Genomic DNA, 23,958 nt, shown 5'->3' with positions numbered 1-23,958 from the left:
TGACACACAGATCCATGAAAACAGAGGCTAAGAAGCAGAGAGTCGTTCTTCTCCTTTCAATAAGCAATTTACATTCTTAGTGCAGATTGTGCAATCATTATTATTTTAAACTTATCTTTTAATCTTTAAACAGTGTTTTATTACTGATTAAACTATTGAGAAGTATATTACTGTGAACACAAATTACATTGTTTTTGATGGTTTCCATTAATTAAAAAAGAAAGATTGTCTGAACTAAAAACAGTCTGTGCTTGCAAAGATTATATGGCTGAATAAGTTTATTTTTTATGTCTGGCCTTTTTTTTAACATTTGTTATAGGATGATATTTATCATATTTATTATTAAAAAGTTGAGATTATCACTTTCCATAAACTTATCCGGGTCTGTCACATAACCTGTTAAAACTCTGAACTATAACTAATATTCCCTGAAATTTCCAGAGACTTTAACATTATTCTTTGAAAGCTCTGGAATTTTCTTCTCAATCTATAATTTTGTTATTATGTTTGGTGTCACTAGTGGAGCAGAAAAGACAAACACCCCTTTAATTCAACATTAATTACATAGTAATGTAATTACTCTTAGTTTGTGTTTCTGTTTCTTCTCAGATTCCCCCACATCTACAGTGACTGTGACACCAGACAGTCCTGTATTCACTGGAGAAACAGTCAATCTGAAGTGTGTGATAAACTCTTATTACAGTAACTGGAGATATGAGTGGTATAAAGACAGTGTAATATTACAGACGTCTGAGCGTTACACTGTAAACAGAGACACTCTCACTATCAGAGGAGCTACTGAGTCTGATCAGGGTCAGTACGGGTGTAAAGGACAGAGAGATGGAAGACCAAACTCATCAACATCAAGATCTGCTGTTTCTCTCTCTGTGAAGGGTGAGTTCAACATCATTGTCCTCATAAACTCTCTCTACATGATCATGATCACACAACCAATCGAGACACTGCAGGGTCACATGACCCACAGGTGGGACGTTTGCTATGGGGCGCCGTTTGTAAAGTGTCTCATGCTGAAAATAACAGCAACATTTTGTCACATTTAGCTTCAAACAATGTTGTATTTAACTGGTATGAATTTTTGACGGTCACTTTTTAGCACATTTACAACAATATTTGTCAACTTAGAGATATTTTAAATAGTTAAATCTAAATATTAAATGTTACACCTAAATGTTAAATGTTAAATCTAAATGCTAAATCTAAATGTTAAATCTAAATGCTAAATCTAAATGTTAAATCTAAATGCTAAATCTAAATGTTAAATCTAAATGTTAAATCTAAATGCTAAATCTAAATGTTAAATCTAAATGCTAAATCTAAATGTTAAATCTAAATCTAAATGTTAAATCTAAATATTAAATCTAAATCTAAATGTTAAATCTAAATGTTAAATCTAAATCTAAATGTTAAATCTAAATCTAAATGTTAAATCTAAATGTTAAATCTAAATCTAAATGTTGAATCTAAATCTAAATGTTAAATCTAAATCTAAATGTTGAATCTAAATCTAAATGTTGAATCTAAATCTAAATGTTAAATCTAAATCTAAATGTTGAATCTAAATCTAAATGTTAAATCTAAATCTAAATGTTGAATCTAAATGTTTCGGGTGAAACTAAATATTTAACTAATATGCAAAATGCCGGTAACCGGAAGTGCCAAAATAAAAGCTCGAGGAGGTCAGTGTGTGTTTATAGCATGGTTTATAGTGTCAAATAACGAATAAAAACCATCTCATCCGAGGAAATGGACTCTTGGACATGGATTATCGTGATAATAACTACCTAAAATAATAAACACATTTGGAGAAACTGTATTTGAAGAGTAGGCTAGTGTCACTTTTATGAAAAGTGCGGGACTTATGACCTGCAGCCATAATAGCCAGCCACGAGGGGGCTCACTTTGACTGAATGTCATGTCATCACTGTCATCACGAAACTCTACAGTTTCTCCAAACGTGTTTATTATTTTAGGTAGTTATTATCGTTATATTATCGTTATTATTATGAGATGGTTTTTATTCGTTATTTGACACTATAAACCATGCTATAAACACACACTCGAGCTTTTATTTTGGCACTTCCGGTTACCGGCATTTTGAATTTGCATATTAGTTAAATATTTAGTTTCACCCTAAACATTTAGATTCAACATTTAGATTTAGATTTAGATTTAACATTTAGATTTAGATTTAACATTTAGATTTAACATTTAGATTTAACATTTAGATTTAGATTTAACATTTAGATTTAGATTTAATATTTAGATTTAACTTTTAGATTTAGATTTAACGTTTAGATTTAGATTTAACGTTTAGATTTAACATTTAGATTTAACATTTAGATTTAGATTTAACATTTAGATTTAACATTTAGATTTAGATTTAACATTTAGATTTAGATTTAACATTTAGATTTAGCATTTAGGTGTAACATTTAATATTTAGATTTAACTATTTAAAATATCTCTAAGTTGACAAATATTGTTGTAAATGTGGTAAAAAGTGACCGTCAAAAATTCATACCAGTTTTTTAAACATTGTTTGAAGCTAAATGTGACAAAATGTTGCTGTTATTTTCAGCATGAGCCGCTTTACAAACGGCGCCCCATAGTTTGCCATTATATATTTTAAACAATAATATTTGAGTAAAAACCTAAAGTAATATTGACAAACTATATATCATTTGAAAGCTTGCTGACTTATTTTCAAAATAAATGACAGAGGAGCAGTAATTTATCAATTTGCAACTAGAATATTTAATATGCATTAGGCATGTTCAGGCCTTTATTTTGAAATATCTATGAACATGGAAAAATCATGAAAGATTGGTAGAAACTCCTTTTCATGCCAACAGTTCAAAAGATAAAACCAAAATATAAAACCAATTTTATGAGGTGTAGATTTAAAAATCATAGTATTCTATGGGCTAAACCGCCCATACTACTTCTGAATAGATGTCTACTTCATACATTGTATGGAAATTATGGAAACATATGGTTCAGATCACTCTAAACATATATGGAAATGCAGGCGTCCTTATATGGTCATTAACAGAGCTTGGCTGACATCTAGTGAAAAGGTTTGGTACTGCGCCCAAACTAAATCTCACTGAAAGCTCATTTTGAGATATCAACCTAAAATTTGAAAGACAACTTGGCTTTGATTTTCTTGCAGTTTTAAAGTAAAACATGTTTTGTAAAAATATATATTTTATATAAATAATTATAGTTTTTACATTATACATTTTCATAAACTCAAACTTCTATAACTTTTTTTTCTGTTTCACTTTCATAATTTTCACTTCTACAATAATCTTCCAAATGTCTTCTTTAAAACAAGAGCAGTCATATGTCTATATTCCTAATCATTCTTGAATTACAACTATTTAAGTTTGGATACTGATTTTCATGTCTCTGTGATAAAAGAGGGGTGAGGGGTTTGTGTTTGTTATGATCAGCTTCTCCATCAGTTTCTCTACGGCTCTGTAACTCGTGATGTTTTGTTCAGCTGAAGCTCAGGCATCAGTGCGAGTGTCTCCACAGCCGTGGCTGACTGAAGGAGAATCAGTGACTCTGATCTGTGAGGTTTCAGGCTCCTCTAAAGGCTGGACGTTCAGCTGGTTCAGAGATCATGATCATCTGTCAGACAGCAGCAGAGGAGCTGGAGGATCTTACACTCTCAGTCCTGCTGCTCTACAGCACACAGGAGTTTATACGTGCAGAGCAGAGAGAGGACGACCAGCCTATTACACACACAACAGCAGCTCACAGACACTGTGGATCACTGGTGAGGGTTTATGCTTGTGCTCATCCGGATCTGTGTTTCACTGCAGTCTCTGTGCTGTCAGTTTTGATTGAGATTTTCCTCTTTTCAGGAGTTTCTGCTTCAGTGTCTCTGGTCATCAATCCCAGCAGAAGTCAACACTTCTCATCTGACTCTCTCTCTCTGAGCTGTGAGGATCAGAGTAACTCTGCTGGATGGACAGTGAGAAGATACACAGACAAAGACACACAAACTTGTTCAAAACAAACAGGATCTGGATGTGTAATGGACTCTCTCAGCACATCTGACACTGGAGTGTACTGGTGTGAGTCTGAATCTGGAGAGAAACGTCTTCCTCGAAACATCACTGTACATGGTGAGTCCAATCACACTTACAACTATATAACATAAAAAAATAAATAAAAATAAATCTGTTCAGATTAAAAATGATTATACTCGAGAATTCTCATGCTTACAACTATAAAACATAATAATGTTTATAATCAAACTCTTTTTTTCCTATGAGATCAGGTAAGACTACACAAGACTAATATAAAAAGCTCAGGAAGTAAAAAGTACAATTCAATACATAATAATAAAAAAAAAAAGTATATTCTTCTGTATTCAGTATACAATATAAAGTATTTACAGTATTAAACACACATTTCTTGTGTTTGTAGACGGTGAGGTGATTCTGGAGAGTTCTGTTGATCCTGTGATTGAGGGAGAGACTCTGACTCTACACTGTTTACATCGATCTAAAAACTCCCCGATCCTCAGCGCTGATTTCTATAAAGACGGATCACTGATCCAGAATCAGACGACAGGAGAGATGAGCATCACTACTGTCTCAAAGTCACATGAGGGTTTCTACTACTGTAAAACAGAGAGAGGACAGTCACTCCACAGCTGGATCTCAGTCAGAGGTCAGTGATGATCAGTGATGATATTATTGTAATATGATCATACAGTATCACGTCACTCACGGACAGATCTGTGTGTTTGTCATGTTCTTCAGCCTCAACAGCTTCATCTTCTCTTCTGGTCATTGGTGTGTCTGTAGGATTGAGTGTTTGCTTGTTGTTCTTCATCTCACTGGTTCTGCTGTGGAGACACAAACACAAGAAAGGTGTGGAGCAGTTCATCACATGTTATGAATTATTAAACCTCATGAACAGCAACAAATGGAAGATACAGTTTCTGAAGCCTAGACAGTCACTGCATGTTTATTAATAAATGAGCAGTTAATGCATGTAATCAGATTATATGTGAGTGACAAAACTCTTACAGTGACCATAATGATCTTTGTCTCTATTGTAGATCAGCACTGTAACATTCAACAGACATCAGTCCCGAATCCATCTGGAGAATCTCTAGCGTTAAACTCTCCTCTGCAGTCTGGTCAGACGCAATAACAAATGATTTATATTTATTTATTAATTAATAAATATTTATTAATACCCCCTCCCCTCCCTCCCTAAACTTAAACTTTCTCCTTGTTTGCTGTCCAGCAGATTCTGATCACATTTATAATGATGTGACTCCAGTGAATAGTGGAAATAAAGGTTGAGTCTTAAAAATTATTAGAAAATATCTACACATGCATCATGAAAAAATCAACAATAATCATTAAATCTGTGATTGACTTGTTCCTTGTTGTGTTTTTTTTTTTCAGATGTCACATATTCAGAGGTCATTGTTAGGAAAAACATATCTGTGGATAAAGGTTAAAAACCCTCTTCAATAGAGTCATTAACCAATAACATTTATGCAATTTTAGTTAAATAAAAAAATATATATATTTCTTTCTAATTGACTAATTATATTTTTCTAGACAAAATCATGGCAAAGTCAAAAAAAAATTTGAGCAAGTACATAACCAGTGTTCAAAACTCTCTGCTTGCCTTAGCTCGATTCAAAACGGTAAGCTTGTAATAGTGTTTTTAACTCCAGTGGTACTGGTGGATTTCCGCGGGAAATTCGAGCATGTCTTTGTGTCATTACGTCACGTCTGTCCACATAAAGAAGAGTCTCGGCTAGTCGGCTATGAGTGTGAGGATGTTGGTGGGGGAGATTTATAGTCTTTTCTCACAGCACTTTATATAATTAAACTTATCAATTTGATGGCGGATCCAGAAAGGTTCAAACGACAATCACCAGTGACAACTGGAGATTCACCCGTTGTAAAACGCAAAAGACTTCGGAGAAAAAAGAGACTGCAACCGGCCCATGCGAAAACAAGGATAAATATCGGAAGGGCATTACATTTAGTCACGCAATACTGATGTTGTTAACATTAACAATTTGAGAACAAAGTATAATTTGCACAGTTTGACGTGATATAAGCGATCGTTAGATTTAATCAGCGCGATTTACTGCAATGCTTTTTTCCCCTTAGTTGGTCAAAACAAAAGTGGATGTTACTTGTTCAGACGACATTTTCCGGTGAAAATTCTTATGTTGGTCATACTTCCAAAAAGTAGAATCTGTGATTGCGAATGACAGGATCCACACCGGCGCGGTGATTGACAGCCGCACAATCTACTCAAAACATTGGATTCATCCGCGCTGTGCCATGCTGAGGCACAACCCACGTAAAGTCGATGATTCCACGAATAACTGCAATTGCAGATTTCGAACAGAGATGGCGACAAAGAGAAAAAACTGTGGTAACAACAATGTGACAACAGTCTCAACAATCACATCTGTTACTGAACCTGCTAATAAATGTTCATTGTGGTTTGAGAGGTTCTGTTCTCTCTTGATATAATCATGGATTATCAGTCATTATTGTAGTTGCAGATGTAAAGCGTGTGTTTATTCTCTGTTTCTCTTGTTCACTGTCAGGGAAGAGCAGCGAGTCTGGAGACACTTTATACTCTGAACTGAAGAACAACACAGATAGAGGTGAGAGAAACAAAGTCAAGCTTCATCACTGTTAAAGTTGAACTATTAAATATTAATCGATCAGAATGATTCATAAAATCATGTGGATCATTGAGGAAGTGTGAAAATCTCATAACATTTGTGTTCTTCAGGTGCTGATGCTGGAGCCGGTGATGCAACGTATGCTCAAGTTTTAAGGAAGAAAGGAAAACAATAAAACACGTAAGATTTTTCTTACAAGGATTTTACAGTCACTGACAAGAAGTTCACAATTTGCACTTTAATGTAGAATATAAATCTGTTTTTAGTGATTCAGTTCAGTTATTTGTGAGGATCAGGTTCATTGTGATCTTAAAACTGTAAATCATCAACAGCATGAGCTCAAATCAGAGCTTTTTATTGTCCACATTACCCAGATAACAGGGAACGTTATTATAACTTTAGCTATTGTCCTGGCAAGGTTCCTAACTTTTCTCCTTAATTTATTAAGGATCATTAACTTTCTGGGTTAAAAATGTCTTACGGTTGTATGTTACACAGTAAAATCCCCTGTGTTTAATGAACAGCTCTGAGTGAGCATTAGTGACGACACCTGATGTTAAAGGTGGGGAAAGCCGTTTTTGAAATACGCTGTTGGCCAATGTTGATATTTGAAGTCAACACAAACAAACACACACCTTCTTCATTACTCCGCCTCCAAAACTCAGCCTCCAATCCTAACAGCCCGAGTCGGTCTCGAACCCCGATCCCCTGCAAGTGAGGCGAGTGCACTTACAATGACGGTATACACCGCATTCACTAGCAGTCGTCAGCGCGACTCTCACTAGCTGACCTCCGTTACACGAGCAATCCAAGAGTAGATGTTTGTTCATCATAGCAGAAGCACAACAAAATAATGCTTATTGAAAAATAAAGCGAATCAAACCATGGGCCCTATTTTAACGATCTGAAACGCAAGTGTCAAACGCGGAACGCAAGTAACTTTGTGGGTGGATCTCAGGCGCTGTTCCTATTATACCGGCGGGATCAATGACTCTAGCCTCGGTTAATCAGGCGTATAATAATTTTGGTAAATGTGTAAGCTAGATTTATGCTTATTTTTTCACATCTTCATGGACACCACAATGATTTCCCTCATATGGAATATTTTTCCTTGTAATTATGTTTGGTTTGCAAAAATGTCAACTGTTGCATCTGTGTAGATGAGAGAAGCAAACTGTATACGCATTGTTCACACACTACATTATGGCCAAGCATGCGCCCTTAAAATAGCATCTGAACGCGCCACTGACTTTAGACTCGGTTTTTCCTGGTCTGTTGCGGAATTGTTTTCTAAACCTGCAAAATAGCACCAGGGAACGTTTGCGCTGGAACACGCCTCCTCTTTTCGCTGAACCGCCCCCGGGAGCGCAAGTTCATTCCCTAATTTACCGACGTGCGTCTGCCGAGGGAAAAGTCCGCTGTGCGTTGGGTGCAAAATAGGAATGATACATGCGTCGGTGTACAAAGTCAATTGCGCTGGGTGCAAGATAGGGTCCCCAGTGTTACTCACGTGTGGAGCGAATCAGAGCAACATCTGTGTCTGTTTTCAGGCCTTCTCGCTTCGCTCTCTCCAGCTTTTTTCTTTTGTATCATTTCTCATCTCTACAGTATTTCTGCCGTCTTTCTTCAAATCTCCCTCTTGATCGTTCTCTCTCCTCCACCGTCATGCATTGGCTACACGCGTTTGTTGTTGTGTTGGTGCGACTAACACCAACACAACAACAAACACCTACCCCACTCATTAAAGGTTGGGTAAGTCATTTTTGAAATATGCTGTTTAGAAAAACGACTTACCCCACCTTTAATGAGTATAATCACTGAAGGAAAGAGGAATAAACATTTGAAGTCCCCATTGTGGTCATCAGTGTTTCCTGTAGTTGAGCTCTTGATTGTTTTAATTAGTTTTTCTCTGGCTGTTTTAACAGTGTTCAAAAAAGACTTTTAAAGGACAATTCCGGTGAAAAACGAACCTAGGTGTAATTAACATCGTTCGATCGTTCCCTGGGATGCGTTTTCATGAAAATCGAATGTAAAGAGTTTTATCTCTAAAAACAGATTAGCTTATAACGCTAGTATATGGGGCACAGAGTAAGTGAAAGTAAATCGCTAGTTAATACCACTAACAAGGCTCAAAATAGCCTCACACTAACACGGTAGCATAATGAGGGTCCCTACATGCAAACCGAAGCATTGAGAACTTTGTAAGTGTACAGACAGTTTAATAAGAAGATACTTTATAAAGACAGTACATTACGCGTTTACAGAGAGGATCCATCTTGGAAAACAATCTCGACTAATCGAGTCACGAACGCCGTGCTAAGTGAGCTGGTCGATAGGAATTACGTTTGTGAAATCTAACGTAGCACGGCGTTCACTCTGTGCCCCATATACTAGCGTTATAAGATAATCAGTTTTTTAAGATAAAACTCTTTACATTCGATTTTCATGAAAATGCATCCCAGGGAACGATCGACTCGGTAACCATGTGCAGTGGTGGAAAGTAACTAATTACAAATACTTTCGTTACAGTACTTGAGTAGATTTTTCAATTTTTTCTACTTTCTTGAGTATAATTAAATTGTGGTAGGCTACTTTTACTTTTACTTGAGTAGAATAAAAATAAAGTATTCAACTTCGCTACATTTATTTTTCACCAAAAGTACAGAGTACTTTGATGCCGACGGAGCTACAGGGCGAGCTAACATTTCACAAACACTTTTCAAACTACTGCATGTGGTGGAGGCTGAGCCCTCAGCCCTGCGCTTCAGCCAATAACAGACAGTTCTGAAAGCGCTTCAGCCAATAACAGACAGGTCTGACTCGGGTGCAAAACCAATCAAAACTTTCAGTTCAGCTGGGGGGCGGGGCGTTCAAACCGCGCTTTGACATTCAATCACTGACGCTCGTGTTTAGAATCTGTATCGCTAACGTTTCCATATTTTAGTGAATGTAAGTGTGAGGCTGTGAGCTATGCTCATATTCTGATTTTAAAATGTAATTATGGCAAATCCTGAAATGGGTCATCCCATTGATATTACCAGAGCACTGAGCATTTGAAGTAAATTAAAAAACTCAGCTCATAACATGGACACCGTTATTTGGACGGAGCAAGAACAATGTAAGTGTCTTGAAAACATTAACACAGTTCATTTGAAAGGTAAAGCTTGCCCTCTTTAACAATACAATTAAACTAAATGTACGAAGCAAACTTTGTACAAAGCTGAAAAACCTCAACAACAGTGAAATGAGATTGCATGATTTATCTGTCAATCAGATGCATGTAAAAGTGTAGTTCGTTACTATAGCAATTGTCGGCTCCCAGCACATTTTCGGTAGAACGGAAAAAAAAGAGCATTTAATTTTACATGTTAACCATACCCCACTTATTTTTTTATTTTATTTTTACTGGCACTTTTTTATTCATACTACATCTCTCTTTTTTTTATCAGACCTTTCACTTAACCTTCTTTGCTTTCAATTATGAAATGATTCAAATGATCTTACCTGGACTTACTTTTAAAGATTAGTAATAAAACATTTGCTCTAACCCTAACAGGGAAAGCTAGTATGTTTGCACACACTAATTTGTAAGTCGCTTTGGACAAAGGCGTCTGCTAAATGACTAAATGTAAATGTGCACATACTACAATTACAAAAACGTACTCGGTTACTAACGTAACCTCGGTTCTCTCTAGAGAGGAAACGAGTACTGCGTAAGTCTTACGCTAGGGGAAAATCTCTTTTCCGCGAGATACTGAAGCCAAAAATTATCCTTAATTTTGAAATAATGTAAAACGCGTTGCGGCAGCATGCAGACACAGGCGAGACGGCTTGTGCGCCTATTGGCTGCCCTGCGGCAACTGCAGCAGCCTATCGATAAGGCCTTTTCGTGACGTCAGCTCCAATGGGGGCGCTTCGCGCCCAATACGTCACGTCCCGCCAGAATGGGCGTGGTCTAGGGCTATAAATATAGCTTCGAGAGGCTAGCTCACTGGTTTTTCATCGCCGAAGCGAACCAGAGCGTGTGCAGGCACGGCAAGATACGCAGTACTCGTTTCCTCTCTAGAGAGAACCGAGGTTACGTTAGTAACCGAGTACGTTCTCTTACGAGAGGTACTCTCGTACTGCGTAAGTCTTACGCTAGGGGAAACAGTGTAAAACGCCGTGCATGCTAAGATCCAGCACCAAAGTCCCAAGGGCAAGTGCCCGGGCTCATATAGTACATGATCATAAGGGACTCACAGAGAGCCCAGGAAAGAGTGGCTAGAATAGCATCATTCCTGTAATAATATAACATCCTATAAGGAGCAGTTATACTGATGATGTGTCGTACAGTCAGGGCGACCCCCGGCCTGGACTGACGAATATAGTGGGTCTTACACACTGCCCATAGAGCTGCGTGATCAAACAGCGAGCATTTGCTCAAGCAGTTTCAGTATTCTGGCCCGAACACATCAGGGCAGACAGTACCGATTTTAGACCGAAAGCAACTTAGCCTGCAAGGCGGGAACCTCTAGGTTATAAAACCTTATAAATGTAGACGGGGAGGCCCAGCCTGCCGCCATACAGATATCTTGCAAGGCAATCCCACTAGACCAAGCCCACGACGAGGCCACGCCTCTCGTGGAGTGTGCTCTGACTCCAAAAGGGCACTGTAAGCCCTTAGAGGTATAAGCCAGCGCTATAGCATCAACTATACAACTGGATAGGCTCTGTTTCGACACGGCAAGTCCCTTAGAACGTCCGTAGAGTGAAAACAAAGAGCTGCTCTGTCTGTCTGAAAACAGACGTGCGAGACACATAAGCTCTTAATGCCCTGACTGGGCAAAGGAAGCTTGCGTCTCCTTCCTCGTCAGAGACCGGTAGGGCTGACAGGGAAATGACCTGCGCCCTAAACGGTGTGTTGAGGGATTTTGGAGCATAACCGTGCTTAGGTTTGAGTATAACTCTTGAATCATTAGGCCCAAACTCCATGCACGTCGCGCTTACTGAGAGCGCGTGTAAGTCCCCTGTGCGCTTCACTGAAGCGAGAGCCAGAAGAAACACTGTCTTGAAAGACAGGTGTTTAAGATCAATCGTCTGTAAAGGCTCGAATGGGTCACCTTTCATGGCTTCCAGCACCGTAGAAAGGTCCCATACAGGGACTGAGGGAGGTCTGGGAGGATTCAGTCTCTCAGCTCCTCTAAGGAAGACGATGACTAAATCGTTCCTTCCTACTGACTGACCCAGCGTTGTTTTTGAGAACGCTGCTATGGCCGCCACATACACTTTGAGCGTGGAAGGGGTCCTGCCCTTGTCCAACAGCTCTTGTAGGAAGGAGAGAACCTCCGTCACCCCACAGTCTAGGGGCGACACGCCACAAGCTGTGCACCAGCTGGAGAACACTGACCATTTCGAGGAATAGAGACGTCGCATAGACGGAGCTCTAGCCTGCGTGATCGTGTTTAACACTCCGCTTGGGAGGTCAGCGGGTACCCGTTGATGGTCCAAACATGAAGGGACCACAGCTCTGGGCGCGGATGCCAAAACGAGCCCTTGGCCTGAGAGAGGAGGTCCCTCCTCACTGGCACTGGCCATGGGGCAGTGCTTGCTAGCTGCATCAGAACTGGGAACCAGGGTTGGTTTTTCCAGAACGGCGCTACGAGTAGCACTGAGCATCCTTCTCTGATCCGTTCTATCACCTGAGGCAGGAGAGAGACGGGAGGAAAGGCATAGAGCGGGCGGCGGGGCCATACATGAGCCAGCGCGTCCCTGCTCTTGGAGAAAAATTCCAGACAGTGAGCGTTTTCTTAAGACGCGAACAGGTCTACTTCCGCTCTGCCGAATTTCTTCCACAGCAGCTGGACTGTCTGTGGGTGTAGAGGCCACTCGCCTGTCGGAACATTGTTCCTGGACAGTCTGGCCGGTCCTACGTTTAGGAGCCCTGGCACATGCGCTGCTCTCGGCGAGAGCAGGTTGCGCTGAGCCCACACCAGGAGGCGTTCTGTCAGCCTGTGCAGGTTTCGGGACCTGAGGCCGCCCTGGCGATCTATGTAGGACACCACTGACATGTTGTCCGAGTGGACCAGGACGTGGTGTCCTCGTATTTGGGGACAAAGACGCGTCAGTGCGTTGTCTACTGCCAACATTTCGAGGCAGTTTATGTGTAGAAGCTTCTCCCGTTCTGACCATTGGCCGAAGAACGGTCTGCCCTTGAGCAGTGCTCCCCATCCCAAGGTGGAGGCGTCCGTAGACACTACCTTCACACTCGAGGAAGTCCCCAGGCTAACACCTGATTGGTACAAGTCGTTTGCTTTCCAAGGTTTCAGAGCTGCGATGCATTTCTGATTGACCTTGAGACGAAGCAGACCGGAAACCCACGCTCGGCGCGGTACTCGCGCTTTCAGCCAGAACTGTAGCGGGCGCATGCGAAGCAAGCCCAGCTGAAGTACTGATGATGCTGAGACCATGAGACCTAGCATCCTCTGAAATTTCTTGAGCGGGACAGATGCGCCGCAGCGGAAAGAGCTCGCTGCGCACTGAATGTCTAGTACGCGCTATCATAGACATCATAGACAGCGAGTCCAGTTCTGTGCCCAGAAAGATATTATCTGTCTGGGAGACAGAGAACTCTTCGCCCAATTGACCCAGATTCTCGAGGTGATCGAGCAAAATGGTCCTGTGCTCTATGAGCACCGAGTGAGATTGAGCTAGAATCAGCCAATCGTCCAAGTAGTTCAATGCTCGCATGCCCTGTAGTCTGAGGGGTGCGAGCGGCTAGAGACAAGCCGAACGGTAGGACTGAGCACTGATATGCCTGGCCCTCGAAGGCGAATCTCAAATGTCGCCTGTGACGTGACGCTATTTGTATTTGAAAATATGCGTCTTTCAGATCTATTGACACAAACCAATCTCCTCGGCGAATCTGCGTGAGGATTTTTCTGGTCGTGAGCATTCTGAACTGTTGCTTCGCAAGCACTCTGTTCAGTTGCCTTAGATCTAGTATGGGTCTGAGACCCCCGTCTTTTTTCAGTACCAGGAAGTATCTGCTGTATAGCCCTCCTTCACTCTGAGCTTGAGATAAGGCTCTATGGCCCCTTTGCTCAACAGTTTAAAAATTTCGGCTCGAAGTAGGTGGTGCTATTTCTGTTTTTACCGTAGCTTCGACGCGCGTCACCTAGCGGCGAGGGCGTCGGCGAAACTGTAGCGAATAGCCTCTTTCTATAATGTCTAGCACCCACTTCAAAACACCCGGGTAGCCTTGCCCATGCATCTGCACGAATGGCTAGGGGCTGAATGCGGAGCGCGCTCTGGTCGCTCAGCGACAGAGGGGCTTCGGTGTGCTGCAACATAAGCGTCGCGCTTCGAGGCAGGGGGCGCACTGATAACAGCGGGCAGATTGCCCGCGCTCGACTCCTTTGCGGTGGTCAACCGAGAGGGGAGGGCTGGGGCGAGTCCCGTAGGACCTGTCATGTCTATGTGTGAATGTGGGCGCGGGATAGCGGGCACATTTACAACACTGAGAGCATTGTCCGCCTGAGCAGAGCGAATGCACGTTGGTTTTGTTTTTACAGAAACCTTGAGATATGCGGAACGTAGTGTTTGTGGGCACTGGGCAGTGGGCACATTTACCACGTTTAATGCGCAATCGATCTGGGTCGATTTCATGTGCGCGAGCCCTGTGTGACGGGCTGTGTTTGTGTGTAGGAATGAGCACTGGGCAGTGGGCATTTAGTCTACATTCGTAACACCATCGGCCGTGGCCGGGACACCAGAAAATACACTCTTATGGGATTTATCTGGGTAGCCGTAAAGCGGCGTTTGTGTGCAGGCAAGCGGGCTGCTTCGCCGACTTGTTTACTGCAGAATACACTGGAACAGTCGCATTTACTGGAACTGAACGAGCGAGAAGTTACCATAGAAACAGAGAGCGTCAACATGCTGGCGTTTGTTTGCAGGCGTGCGTGTATTACAGCAGGCTTGTTCACTGCAATATTGACATTTCCAGTCGTCTGAACTTCAGAGGCGGAAACCATAGAAACAGAGTTTGGGTGCAGGCGAGCGGGTTGTACCACGCGCTCGTTGGCTGCAAAATACACATCTGCAGTCGCCTTTTCAGGGAACTGCCAGAGCGAGAATTGACGGCAAAAATTTGTTTTGCCGCTAGACCCGGGATTCGATCACGGGTCTCTCGCGCGCGAAAACCTGATGATCTACTACTCGACCACAGAGGAAGACACATAGACATTCAGTTAGCGCGAGTATTTTCAGAGAGCGTCAACATGCTGGCGTTTGTTTGCAGGCGTGCGTGCAAAACAACAGGCTCGCTCACTGCAATATTGACATTTCCAGTCACCTGAACTTAAGAGGGGAATGAGAAATGTGTCAGGAGTGGAGGTCGGCCCGGCCGCAGCGGGGCTAAAAACACGCTTTTCTCCTTTCGCCAGTGACGCACGGGAACCATAGAAACGGTGTTTGGGTGCAGGCGAGCGGGTTGTACAACGCGCTCGTTGGCTGCAAAATGCACATCTGCAGTCGCCTTTCAGGGAACTGACAGAGCGAAGCATTGGCGGCATAATATATCTGCCGTTAGACCGGGATTCGAACACCGGTCTCTCGTGCGAAAAAACCTAAGATTCCGCCACTGAGCCACAGGGGGGAACACAAAGGTGTATAGATGCATGAGCATATAAGAGAGCGTCAACATGTTTTCTTCGGCGTTTGCTTGCAAGCGTGCGTGTTACAACAGGCTCGTTTGCTGCAATATTGATATTTCCAGTCGCCTAATCAGGGAACTGAGTTCTCTTTTCGCCGGTGAGTGACGCGTGAATGGGGCGCAAGGGCAAGGTAGCTTTCTTGTAACGTAAAGAAAAACTAACCCCGACCGTCCGCTTCCAGCCTCCCTTGTGAACGGCGCAGTTTGCGCGGCTCGAACAGAGGGAGAGAGAAAGCTAGCCCCGTGACCGCCCGCTCCTGACATCCCCTGTGAACGGCGCGGTTTGCGCTGCTCGAACAGAGGGAGAGAGAAAGCTAGCCCCGTGACCGCCCGCTCCTGACATCCCCTGTGAACGGCGCGGTTTGCGCTGCTCGAACAGAGGGAGAGCAGGTATCATCCCCCAAGCAGGCAAGGCAAGCGGGCGAACCGGCGAGCTTTGCGGGTTGGGGGGGGCGGAGGAGCAGTCTCGGAGAAGGATGCCAGGTGAGTCCTCAGAGTCACCATAGGCAGTAACTGGCTCGCAGTGAGGGCAGTCGCCGTCAGCGAGCGCGAGAGCTGCGTGATCCTCAGGAAAGGGGCGTCTTGAAAAAGACGCCCGGCTCTTTTAGTGCAATGAGAGTGTGTGTCGCGGCGGCGAGCACACACACATACACAAAACACAGTAGCAGAGAAAGGATATAACGCCGGATAGCGCAGCAGGAAGGCGACTGAAGGCGGCGCGGCCAGCGGCTTCAGAGTGTCGACTCGTCCCGCTGAAAGGCTTCTTCAGACGGCGCGGCTTCTCTCCGGATCCAGCGATGCGAGAGCTTCGCTGAAGAGATGAAAAATCAGTGAGCTAGCCTCTCGAAGCTATATTTATAGCCCTAGACCACGCCCATTCTGGCGGGACGTGACGTATTGGGCGCGAAGCGCCCCCATTGGAGCTGACGTCACGAAAAGGCCTTATCGATAGGCTGCTGCAGTTGCCGCAGGGCAGCCAATAGGCGCACAAGCCGTCTCGCCTGTGTCTGCATGCTGCCGCAACGCGTTTTACATTATTTCAAAATTAAGGATAATTTTTGGCTTCAGTATCTCGCGGAAAAGAGATTTTCCCCTAGCGTAAGACTTACGCAGTACGAGAGTACCTCTCGTAAGAGAACTACAATTTATGAGTTTAATATCATGTTTTGCTTCGAAATCAAAATTACTTGAAATCACTTCTGTGGTTTCATGTAGGAGAATATATTATTTTATTAAATTCTATAATACAGGCTATGTTGATTAGCATTGCATTAATGGGTTAGTTCACCCAAAAATGAAAATTAGCCCATGATTTACTCTCAAGTCATGGTGTATTTGACATTCTTCTTTCAGACGAATAGTTATATTAATTAATATAAATGTCCTGGCTCCTCTAGGCTTTATAATGGGAGTGAATGGCTGGAAAAAATGTAAAACCCCAAAAAGTGCATCCATTCATGATAAAAAAAAAAAATACTCCACACGGCTCCCGTGGGTTAATAAAGGCCTTCGGAAGCGAAGCCATGGGTTTTTGAAAAATACCCATATTTATAACTTTATAATCTAAAATAACTAGCTTCCGCCAGAGGCATCCTACGCAAATTGACTTGTGCCAAAAGAGTGCGGTGACACATACTGTGACACATGTATGACGTAGGATGTACTGTAGGAGTATCGTGAACTTAGACGCCGCTCACGGCTCAAACAAATAGGGCTGTGCAACAAACTGAAGCTGCTCTTCTATAATATATATACATTGTGTGTCGGGTCAGGGGTTAGTCTTCCACCGTAAATCGATGTGTATGGTCGTCTGGCAGAAGCTAGTGATTATAGTTTATAAAGTTTTAAATATGGGTATTTTCCTTACACAAACACATGGCTTCACTTCAGAAGGCCTTTATTAACCCCCTGGAGTAAAAGTGGAGCACATTTATCATGGATGGATGCACTTTTTTGGGCTTCAAATTTTCTCCAGCCATTCACTGCCATTATAAAGCTTGTAAGAGCCAGGACATTTTTTTAATATAACTCTGATTGTGTTCGTCTGAAAGAAGAATGTCATATACACCTAGGATGACTTGAGGGTGAATAAATCTGGGGATAATTTTCCTTTTTGGGTGAACTGGTATATTATTGCTATCATGTGTTTGTCTTCAGTTTCATCTCTATTTGCATGTTATTATATCCATTTTGGCATTTCCTGAAACATCATAAGTGAATCTCTTCTATGAATCTCACTTGTGGACTTTCTGCGCGAGGTATGAATCAGTATGTACTGGGCTTCCAGTATAAATGAAAAAGAATTGACATGAGTGTTTAGCGCTCCATATCGCTATCATCTCCCCATTTTGGGTAAAATTTGAAAAATAATACTAAAGTACTTTGTCACGTAGTTACTGGAGTAGTTTTTAAGCAAACTACTTATTTACTCTTACTTGAGTCATATTATTTTTCAGTACTTATACTCAAGTAAATTATTACTTAAGTAGCAATACTTTTACTTAAGTACAGTTTTTTAGTACTCTTTCCACCACTGACCATGTGTTAATTACCCCTAGGTTCATTTTTCACCAGAATTGTCCTTTAATGTGTCAGAAGGATTCAAGACAGAATAACATCCAGCCTGGTCTCATTGTTAATACATAGGTATTAATACTGACATGAGGGTGAAGGATGAACCCAATCGCAGACAGTTTGCAGGACATACAAGGTTTATTGGTGACAGAAAACAGGGAAAACAAAACATAGGCAGGGCAAATAAAGAGTAACAAAAAACTAGACTATGACTAGACAATTAACTAGACAATAAACAAACAGCAAATACAAGATCAGAACTTCACTAGACAATCCACTTGACAGGAATACTCACAGGTAGATCACACAATGTTTGACAATGAACCGACACAAGACAGCAGACATGAGGGGATTAAATAGGGAACAAATGATGAGGGCAACAGGTGATAATGGGAAAACAATAATGACTAAACAAGGATAACAAGGAGGGCGGGGCTAGGTGACGAGACAACACAAGCACATGGCCCAGCAAAAGGCCATGTGTGTGCACATAAAACATGGGTCTGTCATGATCCTGCCTCAAGACCAGGGAAAATCAAAGACTAAATGGCAGAATCATGACAAATACGTAATTTTCAAAGACACAAAACTTACTTTTTTGTACGTTTGGATAGATGATGTTGACTGTCATGGTGATGTTATCATGAAGTGTCCTGATTCACTGATCAGAAGTGTTTTGTTGTTGTTATTGTTGTTATTAATTAGTTTAAATATTGTGTGTGTCGCGTCAGCCTCTTGGTAGTTTCTACCGTGAACACATTACTCTATTTCGATCAGGAACCTCTTCCTCCATAGCCTGGTTAAAACCAGACCATTCTCAGTAGTAACTGACTTATGGTCTGGCAAAGCTTCATTAATAACTCATTTCCAAAGGGGCGTCACCAACGGACGTCGCTCAAATGCCTCTGGGCACAATTGGATAGACCTAAAACCAATCAGAGCGATCGTCATCGTGTAAAGCCATATGCTGCGTCCCAATTCGCCTAAGTTACACTACGCCATAAACGTATGTACTCTTTTTGTGAAGAAAAGGTATTTACTTTTGAATGTGTAGCAAAAAAGTAGGCAAGCTTTAGGACATACTACTTCGTCATCTTTATCGGACGGATCTGTCGCGTGCATCCTGTCACTTAAACTGCCCTGTCAATCATCTTGTCACAGTTAAAATCCTCTATTAAATCTAATTTAATTTCCTACCGTTTCGGAGAGAAATGTAGAAGCACGTTCATCTGCCAGTGGGTCTTTCATGGAGACTGTCCTCATGTGTTTGCAATTTGAATATAATAATGCCTTTAAAAGTTGCTGCGCTTCACCAACGGACGTCGCTCAAATGCCTCTGGGCGCAATTGGATAGACCTAAACCAATCAGAGTGATTGTCATCGTGTAAAGCCCGCCTCAACGTTTCTGATTGGTGCCTCGATTTGGACGGATTAGAAATCGGCTTGAATGGGCTCTTTGCCAGACTACTTGCAGAGCAAATCTAAATTTGCCGGAAGTTTGTCTGGGTTTTCCCAGGCTACTTCCTCTATTTACTCCTGTAAAAGGTCTACCTTTATAAAGTCAGGAGGAGTCAGGTAGGATAACACAACATAACATAGTCCAGGCCTGTTTCTCTCTCGTCGCTCCTTCTTTTATGCCTCCGCTCCTCTGTGAGAGATACGAGACCGGTGCGTTTGTACTTATATTTTGAAAATACCTGCATGTAATTACAGCTGTAATTAATGAATGAATTATAATTATCATAATTAATAAATTACATTTGTAATTACACTGTTTACCCTTCCCTTACATCTTAACCCACCCAGGTGTGATGTTCTAACATTTTGTTTTATTGTTGGCTAAAATATAGGCTACATACTGAGATAACCGGAGTAGCCGGAGCGAGCTGAGTGACGTTATCAAGTACGCTGCTGTTCCATTTGCAGATTTACCGGACTTTCATCCTCCCGTCTTTGGGAGTCCGTTCTCCTGAGTCGAACTTGGCAAGTCTGAACTTTGCGTACTTGGTATTGAGAAACGCCTAAAGATCTGAAATGAGTGTGTCAGAGAAAGGAGACGTGCAACATGTGCAGTGTTGGACCTCCAGGAACACGGTTAGGAACCACTGATCGCAATGTTTGGAAGAGAACAGTCCATTTCTCTTGACATCCAGACCATGTGATAATCTATAGCAAAAGTATAAAAAGAACACTTGTGAGCAGGAAGTTTTTAGCAACAGTGTCATTTATACACTCAAAGACATCAACAATCGGCATATGAAACATAACAATCCTGACAATCATAACAAAACTCATTAATGGAGCCCAGCATGTATTGTGGCATGAATAAATTATTCAGCTGAATTATTTTACTATTTTTATTTAAATATGTTTTTATTGTTACCATTGTTGAGGTTTGTATGATGACTGTTGATGTCCAAGTGTGTCTCAACTATTACACAAGAGGTGTCAACAGCTGGAGTTATGACCTTTTTCATTGATCTCTCAACTGTAATTATTTAAATCACTTTAATGATGTAATGTGAATGTCATTGGAAAGACATGTTGAGCTGCCTATTCATAAATCTCTTTATCAATGCAGAATAGTTTTCCAAACTGTAATTGCTGAAAGAGAAATAAACTAACGAAAGTCAAGAGCCCAACTAAATCAAACACTGATCACCATAATGGTGTGTTCAAATGATTCTGCTTGTTAACAGCAGGCGTCCGGATGTTTGAAAGAGTGTTTTAGGAACATCATACTATCCTTTTAAAAACATTCCTCTAACATTATGAACTACACTAACATTTGAACATTTCCATCACCAAAACATAATGTTTGGAAAACGTTCTTAGAACAACAATTTGTGGAACTTGAATAGTTAATCAAACTGCGTTACTTTGTAAAGGTCCCTGAGAGCAGTGAAGAAAACAGACGGCAAGAGAAAAACACCAGCAGAAGAAATGAACCTGAGTCAACTGGTCATGCTGGAATGAAAGAGAACTGCACTGCATTATCTGCACACATATTATATAAGGAAATCTATCTTTAATACTAAAACATTTTCTCTAATGAGCTTTTATTTTTAACACGTCTTATTAATTAGTGCCTGTGTTTTTGGCAAAACAAGATGATTTTTCTTATAGCATACAGTGTTGGGGGTAATGCATTACAAGTAACACATATTTTTATGCATTTAATCTCACTTTATTGTCCAGTGTACTTGCTGCTGACCTTCGATGATTCAGTTACACCATAAGCAAAAATGACTTTAGATTTGTTGTTATTATTGCTGAAGAAAGTGTTAAACTTTCTTCTCCTGCATCCTATTCTTCTGCAATCTTGAATGGCAGCAGTGGAAAAGTTTGATTGAGCGCCCTCTACTGTACACGCGTGGATTTGCATTTCCTTCAGCCTTATTATTTCAATTTTGGTGTGAAAAGGCCTTTACATTGCATAATAAACAGCCCATGTGAGGAAAAAGTACTTTTCTTAAAAAGTAACTTTTTAAGGGAGTAATGTTATATTGTAAAGCATTACTTTTCAAAGTAACTCTCCCCGACACTGCTCATATATAGCCTACTGTTTTCTTGCTTTCATTTATTTCATATTTGCTGTTTTTTTGCTGAAGTTAACAAACTGTAAGCTTTCTATTTGATAAATAAAGCGTGACATGACATTTTCTTTGCATGACTTTTTCACATTTGTTAACCTACACTGTAAAAACTAAAGGAGCCTCAAATATCCTGTCGGATACTCAAGGAACTTCAAAATGTAATTTAAGTGCCTCAAAGCTCTTTCTCCTATAGTAGGGTTACTGGAGGAGCATTGACAATTTTTTAGGTTCTTGCTGGAACTTATGGGATCCTTTAAGCACTCAGACATGGGCAGTATTTCAATTAAATGTATTTTAAATACGTATTTAATTACTTTAGTGTATTTTGTAATTTGTATTTTGCAGGTGTGGAAAAAATAAAATGTAGTTTGTAACAAAATATTTTGAGGGAGTGTATTTAGAGTATTTCAAATACTTAAATACTTAAGAAAAATCACCATATGCTTATCACCATAGTAAATGATTTTTCCATATTTGGTCTGATGTTGGCAATGGCAATGTCCAGGTTAGATGCACAAAAATCACGTGACACCCTGTAGACCGGGCTCCCTCCAAGAAGTGAATGAGTTTTGAACACAGGAGAAGTGGCGCTGCTCCTCTTAAAAACGGCATTAAAGGGATAGTTCACCCAAAAATGAAAATTCTGTCAGTGATTACTCTCCCTCATGTTGTTCCAACCCCGTAAGACCTTCGTTCATCTTCGGAACACGAATTAAGATATTTTTGATTAAAGCTACACTGTGTAATTTTTTTTGTTGATTCTTAGCAAAAAACACTTAGTTCTTTCAAAAATATATGTGCTTATTAATGTATATTTACTTCTTCCAAGTAATAAAGTATTCTCGTAAGTTTATAATCTGCCATTGTAAGTACATACGGGTGAGGGGTTCGAATGCCGGTTGCCATGTTGCCCCTCCATCTTGAAACTACATTAGCCAAAGAGGGACATACCTGTAAATTCAAGCTTCGCCTTTCGCGCTTTACACTCAGTGGATGGAGGATCACGCCTATTTTCGAAGACATGTCGCAGAGTCGCCAAGGAAGCGAAAGAGAGAATGCCTGCTTTCTTCTCGGCAGGTAATCCAGCCTATTTGTGTAAATTCGAAGTTTTATAGTTGCTTGTCTAACCATAGCATGGTTGTGCATAACGCCAGAACGACCTCTAGAATACCTTGCGTTACTTTTCCTCACGTCAATGGTGAAAAAGTATTGTTTACCTTGTAACATAAATCTGTGCTGCGACGGATCACAGGTGATAGTTTTAAAGGCGCAATTGGACGAAGTCAAACTGGATGTTAATCTTGGAATAATACGGCCACCGTAGGAGTTAAAACGCCCTCGAAATTGAAAGGAACAGAAACTAATATTCACTGGGTAGTCATATACAATTTCACCGCTAGATGGGGGAAATTATCACACAGTGTAGCTTTAAATCTGAGAGCTGGATCACTCCTCCATAGGCTTCTAAGACATTATAACTTGCTGGCCCAAAACATTTATTAAAGACATCGTTAATATAGTCCAAGTGACTCCAGTGGCTCAATCTTAAGTTTATAAAGCGACGAGAATACTTTGTGTGCGCAAAAATAACGACTTTATTCCACTTTTCATTTCCTTCTCTCTGGGCCTTGAGTTTTTTCATGTAGTATAACTGCGCAGAGCGTCTGTGTTGTACGTCACACGTAGGCTCACTATTGGCCGACGCTTGTCATGTGTGTGATGCGTGTGACGTATAACACAGACGCGCTGCGCAAAAACACTACGTGAAAAAACTCGAGGCCCAGAGAGAAGGAAATGATTAGTGGAATAAAGTCGTTATTTTTGTTTTGTTTTTGTGCACAAAAAGTATTCTCGTCGCTTTATAAACTTAAGATTGAGCCACTGTAGTCACTTGGACTATATTAACGATGTCTTTAATACATTTTCTGGGCCAGCAAGTTATAGTGTCTTAGAAGCCTATGGAGGAGTGATCCAGCTCTCAGATTTAATCAAAAAATCTTAATTTGTGTTCTGAAGATGAACGAAGGTCTTACGGGGTTGGAACAACATGAGGGTGTAATTACTGACAGAATTTTCATTTTTGGGTGAACTAACCCTTTAAGATTATTGTGGGAGTATTTTTGTATTTTCAAAATACTAATTACTTGTATTTTATTTAAATACATTTTTCACATCAGTATTTTGTATTTTATTTTGTTACATTTCATGAGCCAGTATTTGTAGTTTGTAACAAAATAGTTTTTGATGTATTTGTGCCCACCTCTGTAAGCACTTTGTATTTAGTTCAGAGGTTCTGGAGTCACCTTTTCATTACCATGAGACCTCGAAGTGCTTTGGGGGAAAATAGAGGAACTTGAATGCGATAAAAGGGTTGATGGAAGATC

At 40.9% G+C, this 23,958-nt stretch overlaps 1 protein-coding gene and 2 long non-coding RNA genes across 3 annotated transcripts in view; 2 read left to right on the top strand and 1 right to left on the bottom strand.

The window, feature by feature from the left end:
- Positions 1-23,958, top strand: part of LOC309493191 (titin-like) — a 442,694-nt gene that overhangs the window by 6,663 nt on the left and 412,073 nt on the right. Inside the window, exon 6 of the mRNA XM_082162311.1 lies at positions 610-894. Within this exon, the coding sequence (XP_082018437.1) occupies positions 610-894 (285 nt within the window). The remainder of the gene's footprint in view (positions 1-609; positions 895-23,958) is intronic.
- LOC309493391 overlaps positions 1-23,958 on the bottom strand; it is a 42,560-nt gene that overhangs the window by 5,840 nt on the left and 12,762 nt on the right. The gene's annotated exons all lie outside the window — the stretch shown is intronic.
- On the top strand, positions 5,659-6,832 carry LOC309493389. Its single transcript, XR_014203898.1, has 3 exons — positions 5,659-6,450; positions 6,629-6,688; positions 6,820-6,832. It is a non-coding gene; the product is annotated as an uncharacterized lncRNA (long non-coding RNA).

The sequence above is a fragment of the Leuciscus leuciscus genome, assembly GCF_965113295.1.
Source record: "Leuciscus leuciscus genome assembly, chromosome: 2".
Taxonomy (NCBI): Eukaryota; Metazoa; Chordata; class Actinopteri; order Cypriniformes; family Leuciscidae; genus Leuciscus; species Leuciscus leuciscus.
Note: the sequence above shows the minus strand (reverse complement) of the source record. Positions and strands in the feature narration are given on the sequence as shown.